Source organism: Manacus vitellinus, unplaced genomic scaffold (genome assembly GCF_001715985.3).
Source record: "Manacus vitellinus isolate BGI_N305 unplaced genomic scaffold, ASM171598v3 scaffold_65_pilon, whole genome shotgun sequence".
In the NCBI taxonomy this organism is placed as follows: Eukaryota; Metazoa; Chordata; class Aves; order Passeriformes; family Pipridae; genus Manacus; species Manacus vitellinus.
This window is the reverse complement of record NW_021940724.1, coordinates 2,210,161-2,222,361: the sequence shown is the minus strand read 5'-3', so window position 1 is coordinate 2,222,361 and position 12,201 is coordinate 2,210,161. Positions and strand designations below refer to the sequence as shown.

Sequence of the window (12,201 nt, the reverse complement as noted above, 5' to 3'; positions counted from 1 at the left end):
CAGCCTCGTGCTCTGGTGCTTGGACTTTAAGATTTCTTCAGGGCAAGTGATTGCTGAGCAGGGCAGGACATGCCTAAACCCAGAACTGAATCCAGGATTGATGCAAGTCTCAAATCTTTCAAACTCTGTGCTGGAACCAGTTTGGAAGATGACTCTGCTCTGACTTTTTCAATGTCCTGTTATGGATCAGATATATACATATATGCATATACATGTTATGTATACCATGTATTAGGAGGAAATTCTTTGCTGTAAGGGGGGTTCTGCACAGGCTGCCCAGAGAAACTGTGGCTGCCCCATCCCTGGAAGTGTTCAAGGCCAGGTTGGATGAGACCCTGAATAACCTGGGATAGTGGAAGTTGTCCCTGCCCATGGCAAGAAGGTGGAACGATGACCTTTAAGATCCCTTCCAACCTAAACCACTCTGTGACTGGGGTTTTTTTGTTTGCTTGTTTGTTTGCAAACAGAACTGTGGTAGATGATAAATGTGTTTGGTTTCCAAAAACAAGGAGTTTGACTTTGGGTTCACGCCAAAGGCTGTGCCTTGTTGTCCAGCCATGACGAAAAAGTCACTGGGACAGAGGTCCCCAGGGTTTTGTGAGTAATGCACATTGTCTGTGGGCACAGGGGTGTCACAACAAGGCCACCCTAAAGAGTTTCAGAAGCTCAGGAAAAATCTAGGACATCCTTTCTGTTTTGTTTTGTTTTTCCACTTACCTATTTTATAAAAGGGTCCCTGTTTTTTTATGATCTGATCTTTTAAAAAAACCATAAACACCACAACCCCCTACACCTAGAAGTGTTACAGCAGTTTATTACTGATGACAAAACTTCTCAGAGATCATATGTGCCTCTGAGGTATAAAAAAATCTGCCCTTTAAAAGTGGCTTCTGCCTTCACAAACCACCTGGCCTGGTGCCATTTCACCACCTGCCTTGGTGACATTTGCTTCATGAGAGATCCTGCTCCGTGTTTGAACTCAGCAAGCCTCCAGGAAAAGGGCTCCCAGCTGTAGTGGAAGCTGCTCCCCAGGAAAGAACAGTTGCTATTTTATTTTTTAGGAACCCAGGGTTGGATTAATCCCTGGCAGAATTCCACAACCGTCAGCGGGGATGCACCAGGGGTGACTGTCTGATCCCATATATTGGGCAGTTCATCCACATTCCAGGGTTTGTTTGTTTAAGCCTGGTGTTCTGGAGTGCAGCACAAACGAAAGCACTTGTTTTGCAAGTGGTGTGTTTCACATCTATGGTTTTTCACTGATGTAGCAAAGAAATAATGGTCCTTACTGAGATTTCTGTTCTCTGGGGTGCTGGGAAGTTTTTATGTCTCATTTTTATCTCTGATTTTTTTGTGCTTTTGTTGAAAGAGTGTGGCAAATATATATATTTGCAAGCTTGATGTGAATGAATTAAGCCCGCAGACAATGAGCTCAGTATAGGATTGCCTCAATCTGCTTATGTGAAAGGTCAGCCCCACTCGACTGACAGAAGTGGATTCACCTTAGATTGAGGTGCTCTAAGATTTGGGGAAATTGAATTTCTGCCTAAAATTTAGCTGCACAGCTGTTCATCACACCAGGCAGGACAAGGTTGAGAAGTGGTTTTATGCTGCAGGAATGATCTGGGGATCAGATCAATTCTCCCCAGGGACGTAGTGGAGACACTATCCTTGAAAGTGTTCAAAAAACGAATAGACGTGGCAATTGGTGATATGTTTTAGTGGGCAAGGTGGTATTTGGTTGAAGGTTGGACTTGGTGATCTTGGAAATCTTTTCCAGCCTCGGTGATTCTGTGATTTCAGCTCATTTGTGATGCAGTGCTGATGGTCAGAGCCTAAAGCAGCTTAAATCAAACTTATGTGATGGAACCGAGTGTAAAACTACAGGCGTTGGGTCGTGGGGTGAAATTTCAGCAAGTCAGTGCTGATTGCAGGATCCTGCAGGCCTTTCCTCAGGAAGCTACATCTCAACCTAAATCTATCTAGTGAGTGTAGTTTATGTAGAAGCTCTGGCAGCCCTTTCTCCAGTGTACAGGGTGCCCAAGGGAGATTTTTGTTATAATCTCACAGCCCTGATATTTGTTCTTTCCCCAGCAAACATTCTCTCATTTCCTGAGGTGAATATTACACAGTCGTGAATTTATTCTCCTTCTCTCCTGCTTTCAGTAACTTTGGAGCTTGTTTGCCAGTTTTAATCTCTCCTAAAGATGTGGTAAAAGCCTCAGAAATCCTGAAGTTCCTGCCTGTGTAAATCAAAGCTGAGCAGAGGGAAGAAAACTGAATTAGTCCTCTCATCTAGGGAAAAATTTTCTCCAGCATGTCACCTTCCAGGCTATCGGCTGCACGTTCTTTTCCAGCTGGGTGGGATGAGGGAAAGGCTGGGATTATTGGAAATAGGAGCACAGTCTTTGGCAGACAGGAGTCATAAGCCTGCTGCTCACACAACTGCTCTTTATTCTCTTGTTTCTCCAGCTTCAGCATTTGATGGGTTGACAATTTTCAGAGGGTAACTGTGATATAGAATTTACCTTGAGTAAGTTTCCAAGACTTTTATAGGGCTGTAGGAAATAAAACTGGTTCTATAAGACAAATAAATCTGGCTGAGACTTTTCACAGAGAAATAACTAGAGAGAACTCTCTGCAAGCCTCAGAGACAACATTTTTACGTATCACCATTTTAAGATGCTGTGAAGGACGAGGAATTAAAGCACAAGGAAAAGTTTGCTTGATTGAAAACTCTACATCCCTTTGGAGTGGTTGCAGGTCAGCAAGACAGTTCATGTATTAATATCCCTTAGTTAGCTACTGACTAGACATGTGCTCCAGCTGAACCTTAATCCTGAAGTGCACTCAGCTTTTGGGGGATTGAAGCAAACCTGTCTCATTTTACGCTGGGACAGATGATCCACATAGCTGGTTATCTGTGATGAGATTCATGTGATTAGAAGTGGGTATTTATGGTGTTGGAGTCTGCATAATTGGTCTACTCAATAGATGGAGTCAAGGGTGGAAATTACCTTTCCTAAGGTAGGTGTCTGTATTTGGTCAAACAAACCACCCTCAGTCCTTTGATTTATATTGATTATATTCAGTGGCTCTGAATGAAGTCAGTGTTCAGGCAGCCCAGATATGGGCATACACATGGTAGACATCTAGATTTAAGTGAAATTAATCCCATCCTAAGCTTCACTTCACATAGAAACCTCCTAGGACAGTCTAATGTGGTCCATTACACTCTGCTGGGAGAGAGACTTTAAAGTGGGTAAATAACAGAGATCTGTTTCACGGGCTATAGAGTGGTGACCTTATAGCAGAAGAGAAACATGTCCAGTCAATCCAAACCACTTCTTCTTGACAGAGAATGGCCAGGTGTACGTGCAGAAGAAGCCCACCATGTACCCACCCTGGAACAGCACCTTTGACGCCCACATCAACAACGGCAGGGTCATGCACATCGTCGTCAAGGACAAAAGCGCCGAGATGGTTTCGGAGACCACGGTGGAACTCAAGGTGCTGGCAGAGAGGTGCAAGAAGAGCAATGGGAAGACAGAGATTTGGGTGAGCATCGTTATCTTCCCTTGCAGGATGCAGTGGGAAGCTGCTGCAGGGTAGGGGAATGCCTTGTGTCCGTGCCAGGCTGTGACTGCCACCAGCAGGGCAGCAGGAACTGGCTGCCGTCCAAGGAATGATGTTTTCAGTCTGCTTGGGTGTGACTTGAGGGAAAGACCTGTCAGAAAAGAAGAGCGTGGCACATTTATATCACCTGCTGCTGCTGTGTTGAAACATGCCCTGTGCTAGTGAGGATTCTGGTTCGGGTGAGCTGTGGCCACGTATTAATCTTTGCTGAGGAGATCCACTGGGAACAAATCGTGATATGAGTGGCTAAACATGAGTTATTTTATGTTCTCTGGGGAAGCAGCTTTAAAAATTTAATCTGATGTCAGGAGACTGATTCCCAGCTGCCTGACTTCAGAGTTATGTCAGAGGAACTCCTTTAAAATTGCTACAGTCAGAGTGGAGAAAACTTGAAGTAACAGACTTCGTAAGGATGCTAAATGTAAGGATCTGTTCCCCGCTAGTCCAAGCAACAAAGTTCTTGATAATAGTGTTTAAAATGTAATATCCAGTAGTTGTGAGTAACAATGAACTGGAAAGACATTCTGAGAGGAACTGATATAGTGGAATTCTTTTGTTTGCATTATTTCTCATGACAGTTCTTAGGCTGAGCTGATTGGGTTAAGGAGAGAGTGGAAAAGTCAAAAAGGCCTTGGTCACTTACGAGCCCTAAAAACAAGATTTGGTTGAGATTTTCACATTTGGATTTGGTTTGATGCCCCAACCCTGGCAGTGTTCAAGACCAGGTTAGATAAGGCCTTGAGTAACCTGGTCTAGTGGGAGGTGTCCCTGCCCATGGCAGGGGGGGGTTGCGACTAGATGGTCTTTATGGTCCACTCTGTTTTAAAACATAACTTTGAAGGAATTTGGATACTTAGGGATGGAATTGAAAACTAAAAGGCTCTGCTCAGCATGATTCCAACCCCAGTAGCCTGGTGAGGGAGAGAGGGGGCACATAATCTGGAGTGCTGAGCTGAAGTGGATTTGGGAGACCCTGGTTCTGTTGTGTCCCAGCCTGGTGGCTTCTCCTCAGATCTCTCCACTTACTCCCTGATACAAGTTACACCCTGGGGAGGGTGGTCTCAGGTATCTCATCCTCCAAGGGTCATGAGGAGAGACAATATAATTTTTTCACTTTTCTGTGCAAGGGCACTCTTTGATCTGGAGGTTAGAGAGGTGACCCTGCTTGGGCTGTGCTCGAGATTGAGTGGGGAAGGCACTGCTGTGGCTCTCAGGCTGAAGAAATCCATGAATTTAGATCCTTTTATACCTAGGCAAGTGGATTCAGATTTCCAGAGGCATCTGTGGATGTTGACTCAGGTAGGTGGGAATTTCCAGGTCCAGTGAAAAGGTAAAAAAATGTGTCTGAGTAAGCTGCTAGCATCCTTCACAACATCCCTCACAGTGAAGTTAGACTTGCAGAACTCAGTGTGTAAAAGACTTCAGTATCACCCCTCTGAAGGCTGGGTTTTTTGACCTTTCTCCCATTTTCCCCTTACAGGATCCATAGGGAACAAGTTTTCTCTATAGGTAGAGCAGGTCCTGATCTGGTGTCTAAAAATCTGCCTTCATCTTCTGTGGTTAAGTCACATCTCTTCTATCATAATGCTTTGAGTGTTTGGTTAGAGATGATCTACCCTACTCTCTCCTACCCTGGGTAGGAGCAACCCTAAAATTAGCATTCATTGGTATTCACCAATTCCCACTGGGAAAAGGAGATAGCTTGAAGTCATCTGAAAGGATGAAGTCATCTTGAAATTATTGCTGTCTTGAAGTCATCTGAAACGATTTTTCCTTCTTTGAACGACTGCTTAATGGCCTTCTTTTCTTGTTTTTCACTTATCTCAACCAGCTAGAACTGAAACCTCAAGGGCGAATGCTGATGAATGCAAGATACTTCCTGGAAATAAGTGGCAAGTGATTTTGTTTGTTAATTGACAGCTCTGTTTCCTGGTCTGTGGGTGAGATGTGATGTCTTCACTAAAAGCAGTGTCTATGTTATTAGTGATTGATTCATAAGAACTAACATAACTAACATTTGAAATGAAAACTCCAGAAAAGCAATTTTTACTGTGTGATGGGGATGAACACTGACTGTTCTGTGTTTTGCAAGGCAGATTTTTGACTGTTTTACCACTAAAATGGTAGGTTTTCCCATAGCTTTTCCCATTATGCTAAACAAGACAGAATAGAAACATAATGAGCCAGTTCCCTCTCAAATAATTCTACTTTATGTACTACTACAAGAAAGACATTGAGGGGCTGGAGCGTGTCCAAAGAAGGGAACGGAGTTGGGGAAAGGTTTGGAGCACAAATCCGGTGAGAAGTGGCTGAGGAAGCTGGGGGGGGCTCAGCCTGGAGAAGAGGAAGCTCAGGAGACCCTCTCACTCTCTAAAACTCCCTGACAGGAGGCTGTAGCCAGATGGGGATCAGTCTCTTCTCCCAGATAACAAGCAATAGGACAAGAGGAGATGGACTCAAGTTGGCCCAGGGGAGGTTTAGATTGGATATCAGGGAAAATTTCTTCACTGAAAGGGTTGTCAAGCCCTGGCACAGGCTGCCCAGAACAGTGGTGGAGTCACCATCCCTGGAGGCATTTAAAAGACATGTAGCTGTGGCCTTGACAGTGTTGGGTTAATGGTATAACTTGATGATCTTAAAGGTCTTTTCCAACCTGAATAATCCTATGATTCTATACATGTGAGGTGTGCCATGATGTGCATTCTAGTGCAGATGTGAAGGCTGGGATAGAATTACTGCTGACAACACCTGAGTGCACTTTTGGTGGAGCTTTTCAGTCCAAGAGCAATGCAGGCAAAAGAGGAAAATAACCTAGAGAGTGATTCATTTGATCAAATGCAGGTTTCTGCTGCAAGGTGAGCCGAGCCTTTCACTGGGCTCTTCGCCTGCTCCAACTAGACCTCCAGGGATGTGTCAGCAGCTTGGTCACCCTGGATAGGGGACACACAGTCATGTACAGGTCTTCACCAGGAACCAAATCCCACCTGCAGAGTTTGATGTCCAAGTGAAATGCATTTTGCTTTCTTGAAGAAAATGGGTTGAATCTAAATGCTTATTCTTCTGTCTTTTTGTTGCCAAAATTCTCATACCCTCAGGGTGAAGCTATAAGGTGTAGATATCTAGAAGGATTAAAAAAAAAAATAAAAACATAGAAACACTGAAATCAGACAACAGAATGTCCATGCTGATGTTTTCTTAACCATTCCTACCTTTAATATAGACTAGACTGTTGTTGCCTCCTTGTGTGTTATGTCAGAGAGGCCAAAGCATAGGAAATCTAAGTTGTGTTCGTGTTACAAATAGCAAGATCAGCATCAGATCACAGAGGGGACCATTTTCCACGTATTACCTGTGTAACTTGCTGGGTAATGTGTGAGTGAAACCAAACAGAGATTGAGAAGGAGATCCTGCGTGCATTTGTAGACACAAGCACACATATAAGCACATACATGCACGTGAAGTCAGAACTGGTTTGTTTGCTGTTCTGAAAAGTTTAAAGGTGAACTGTGAATAATGGCATGGACACAGCAAACAGCAAAGTAAATGTTGGCATTGAAAAATAACAAACCAAAATATCCTAGGAACATACATATGTGCTTGTGCACCAACACATACATGATCACATAAGGGATTCAGTTAAATATCCACAGATATGGATATATATTGGTATATATATACACACATGTGGGTTTGTGTGCATATATAAATAATTAATTATTTTAATGTAATTTCATCTTTTTCATGGCATGGTTCTTTCATTCAAAGTTAGAATTTTATGTTCCACTTATCTCTTAGGAAATTTCTGGTCTGCGTTTCAAAAACAACGTTATGAATATTCAAGGGAGCTCAGAATCCCAAGTTTAAAGTAATTTTAGTGTAGGAATGGTAGATAAAAAACATCCAGAGAAACACCCAAACAAGCCTTGTGTGGGTTTCATAAAATGATATTTCTTTAAGTGTTCATTCCCATAAGTGAATCATCAGCTTCAGTCACTTAGTATGTTGGCAGCTGCATGTTCTCAAGGCACCTGATCAGGACAAGGCACCCTAATAAATCTTCTGCTTCCTTTCCCCCAGATGCAAAGGACCTGGCTGACTGTGAGACTGAAGGTTTCTTCTCCTTGCACCAGCGCAGGGGAGCCATCAAACAGGCCAAAATCCATAATGTCAAGTGCCATGAATTCACGGCCACCTTCTTTCCACAACCCACCTTCTGCTCTGTCTGTCATGAGTTTGTGTGGTAAATGAAAACAGAGCTATGCTTTTTCTCTTTTACCCCCAGAGACTAGTTCTTGTGTCTTTGTAGCACTTATGAACATGGCTTAGTGTTGGACTTGGCACATCCAGGTTAGTGGTTGGACTCAATGATCTTAAAGGTCTTTTCCAACCTAAAAGATTCTATGATTCTCTGATGAATATCTGCTCCTGCTGTCAGACCCCTGACAGCTTACGTGTAGTTATTGCATCACTTCAAGGATGTGGTTCACAGCCGTAATCCCAACTGTGAAAATTCCCTTCATTTTTTTAATAATTTACAAATATTTTAGGGTTTGGCCAAATGTGCAGACATTTCTCATCAGTCCAGTTTGCTCTTTGAATATTGTGAAATTTGGTTTGTGAATATGTGCTGAAAAGGCTGTGAAAACCACAGAGAATCACTCCACCATTAGACTGAATGAAGGCAGTGAAATTAAATAAGTTCTACAAAGACTGATAAAAAGCAAAGTAATTTTATTGTCTTCCTTTCATTAATGTTACTCTCCTTTCTTCTGCTGAGGCTTTCAGACAACTCAGAATTAACTACTTCTCTGTTTATTTCAGGGGTCTGAATAAACAAGGCTATCAATGCAGACGTAAGAAACTTTTTTTATTTTCTTATTGTCATTATTTCCTTTATCTTTTCTTAAGGAATTCCTTTATTAACACCATGACACACTTGCTGTTGCAGAGTGCAATGCTGCCATTCATAAGAAGTGCATTGATAAAGTAATAGCCAAGTGTACAGGATCAGCAATCAATAGCAGAGAAACAATGGTATGTATTATTATTAATATCATTATTAATATTATTGTTGTAATTTATTATTTGTTATTAGGCTGCTTTTAAAAACCTGAGTGTAATTCAGATGTCTCTATAAAACAACTTCTGATGAAGCAAAAGGTCCTACTGCAACTGAAAACTGTGTGATCTGAGTCCTTTGCTTTTTATATTCCCTGTGGTTTCATTACCTCCTACTTAGGATTTACTCAAATGCAGCTGCTGAAGAAGGCAGTTGCTGAATCAGAGCTGACATTTTTCTAATGCATAAAGTACAGCTCAGAGGGAAGTCATGGACATGAAGCGGGGATTCACTGGAGAAAAATCTTCACTATCAGAGGTTAGGCAGGACATCACACTGAATTTTCAGATCTGTACTCGAACATTCCCTTCTGTGTTATCTGAGATTTCCAAGCAGACAGTGGAAGATCTATTTCCATTATTATTTGCTTTATTTTTCTCATGTGAGTTTATTCTAAACTTGACTTTTTGGTAGGCAGAATCAGAACTTAAACTCTTGACAGCACAATGCCCTTTTCCTTGTGTCCTACAACTTCTCTTTGCTCTCAGTCCCACCCTGACTCTTCTTTTCTCCTGCAGTTCTTAGAGATGAGATTCATCTCACTTGTCTTCTGACATCTCCAGGGTAGATGTATCCAACTTTGTCATCACCTTTCACTCCCCATGTACTAAAAGAAGAAAAACAGGCTCTTCCAAGGAGTGATTCATGACAACAAATGTAGAGATTCATTTCAGGATGAGATGAATCATTTTTAAAAGTATCAATGTTTTTCCACTAAGCATTAGGGGAGTCTGGGTGTGTAGATGAAGGTCAAGCAGTTCTTTGGTCAGATAAAATCAAGCCCAGGGCTGAAATAACCCAATTCCCTAATTAATAACTGAATTGCATATGTTATTATGTATCAAAATTTGGCTTTGTGTGCCTGAATCATAGTTATAGATAGTTTCTTCTTGATAAAGGATTAAAGGGCTGTAGACATTCTGTGGCGCAAGTTTGGTTTTCCACGCGGAGCTGAGGTGGAGAGGAGTGAATTGCCAACGAATTGGTTTTTCTCTTGCAGTTCCACAAAGAGAGGTTCAAGATTGACATGCCTCACCGCTTCAAAGTCTACAACTACAAGAGCCCAACTTTCTGTGAGCACTGTGGGACGCTCCTCTGGGGCCTTGCACGGCAAGGACTGAAGTGTGATGGTGAGTGCCTGGTGTGTGTGGCACAGGCTGAGCAGGGCAAGGGGGTCATTGTCTTTAGAGGGTTGCAATCTGAAAAGCCAGATCTCATTTATCACTCTTCTCTGCAAAACCTCCATGAGGTGGCATCCAGAATGGTGAAGGAGTGGCCTACAGGACTGTCCTTCAAGTAGGATCATTCTTCAAGGAGGATAAGAACTGTCCATATACAGAAAGGTCTGTGGTCCTCAAGGCTGAGGGGTTGCTTCCTGAAGAGGCAAAGAAAATCAAAGAACACTGTTGATCTTCCAAAATCACCCCCAGTATGAACTATGCTCTATCTCCAATACCAGACAGACCTAAGACACTTCACTATCTTCATAATCCTACACCAGTGGGGAGATCCTGTTCTGTGATTACAGTTTATCTCTGAGCTGTAGAGTTTTGGTAGCTTGTACCTGCAAAGGCTGATGGATGTGGAAGCACAATCCTTGGCCAGAAGAAGATATAAAAAAATCTCTATAGAGAACCAAAAAATGACCTGAGTGCCATTTCATGAGACATTAGAGCTGTTTAAATGGCTGTTCTCTGCCCTCAGCCAACAGCAGCACATATTCCTGTCCAACCCTTTATAGCCTTTGTTTTCCTGACTCCTCTTGTTCTTTCTTTCAGCATGTGGCATGAATGTCCATCACAAGTGCCAGACAAAAGTAGCAAATCTTTGTGGAGTTAACCAGAAGCTAATGGCTGAAGCTCTGGCAATGATAGAGAGCACTCAGCAGGTAAATCATTTGAGCCTTGAGATGCTCTTCTCATAAGCAAAGACCTTTTATAGATCTTGGCTTTTGTGGGTCACATTCAAGAAGCTACAACGTTTTTAAGCTCAGAACATGACATTTGGCTCAGAAGCCATTTGCTGTTTCCTGTACTCCAGGCTCGCTGTCAGCGTGACACTGAGCAGATCTCCAGGGATGGACCTCTGGAAATTGGCTTCCCAGTACCAGTGAAGGATGTAACACCACTGCAGGCATTGCCAGCATCTACAACGGGTAAAAAAGGTAATTCCACCTGGTGATACGGGGCAGCAGCTCTGTTAATGTTTTGGGTGGTCCATGGTTAGTTGGAGGTGACAAGGATGGGGAATTTATTAGCCAGTGAATCTTTCATGCATCTCTCCAGCCTAGAGCAAGACCACAGAATATGCTGAGTTGAAAGGGACCCTCAAGGATCATCGAGTCCAGTTCCTGGCCCTGCACAGAACCATCCCCATGAGTCACACCATGTGCCTGAGATTATCATCCAAATGCTCCTTGAGCTCTGTCAGGCTTGATGCTGTGACCCCTGCCCTGGGGAGCCTGTTCCAGTGCCCAACCACCCTCTGGAGAAAGAACCTTTTTCTAATATCTAACCTCTGCCCTTTCTGATCTCAGGATATCAACAACTTCCCAGCCACATCACCTGGGCATGGCAGATACCCTGGATCCCAATCTGGTTCTTTCTCTGCAAACATGCACTTCCCCTATGTCATCCCAACCTCTGGTGACTCGAGACCCCAATCACCCCTCCTTCAGCTAATGCCTAAATGCTCTTTCTGACCTGATGCTTGAGCACATCTCATACCTCCACTGGCAATAATGTGCTTATTCCCTGCTTGGGACTCACAGACTTTTAAAATCAGAGAACTTCACAGAGAAACCAAGCTATAAACAGGAGGTTTGGAGTTCTTCTGATCACTGTGGCCGATTTTATTTCCGATTTCTTATTTTTGGGTAAAGGTTGACTTCCAGTAGCTTTGAGAACCAATGACAGATCCTCACTTCACTCACCCAGGAGCTGATGTAGGTGTCACAGCCCTCTATGTACAAGAACAGATGTTAAGGAGAATAAATGAGATAGTGTGTCCTTTAGCCCCCAAGGGGAAATAAATTATGTCCACATCTGTGCTTAGTTTCTTTCTTTTCTGCAAGTAGAATGGTTATGCTGATGTGAATCAGTAAAGCCCCAGATGGTTGCACATCTGTTTTACATGTGGACCTGTTTGTCTGATGAGTAGTGTTCTTGCTGTCCAGTATTTTAGAACAGTGCAGCAATGAGACAAATCCAGTGAGGGACAGAATCTCTTACAAATTCATGTTGTTATTGTTTACATCCAAGTGAATGGATGGTTGAAAAAACTCTGAGAAATTCCACTCCAGGACAGCTGGAATGCTTGAGCTGGAATGTTTCACATCCAGAGCAGGGACCCAGCACCCAGTATGAAAATGCTGTCCCATCTTTTTGTCTGGACCACATTTCATGGGACCACATCAAAATGGCAACCAGCAAGAAGGACCAAAGAAG

General features: G+C 42.9%; 1 protein-coding gene across 2 annotated transcripts in view; it reads left to right on the top strand.

Moving 5' to 3' along the window:
* The window catches only part of PRKCQ (protein kinase C theta), a 59,280-nt gene that overhangs the window by 20,895 nt on the left and 26,184 nt on the right, over window positions 1–12,201 (top strand). For both annotated transcript variants that reach the window (XM_008926890.3, XM_018083607.1), the window contains exons 4-11: window positions 3,359–3,558; window positions 5,468–5,528; window positions 7,714–7,876; window positions 8,458–8,489; window positions 8,585–8,670; window positions 9,756–9,885; window positions 10,534–10,643; window positions 10,796–10,919. In XM_008926890.3, the coding sequence (XP_008925138.1) occupies window positions 3,359–3,558; window positions 5,468–5,528; window positions 7,714–7,876; window positions 8,458–8,489; window positions 8,585–8,670; window positions 9,756–9,885; window positions 10,534–10,643; window positions 10,796–10,919 (906 nt within the window). The remainder of the gene's footprint in view (window positions 1–3,358; window positions 3,559–5,467; window positions 5,529–7,713; window positions 7,877–8,457; window positions 8,490–8,584; window positions 8,671–9,755; window positions 9,886–10,533; window positions 10,644–10,795; window positions 10,920–12,201) is intronic.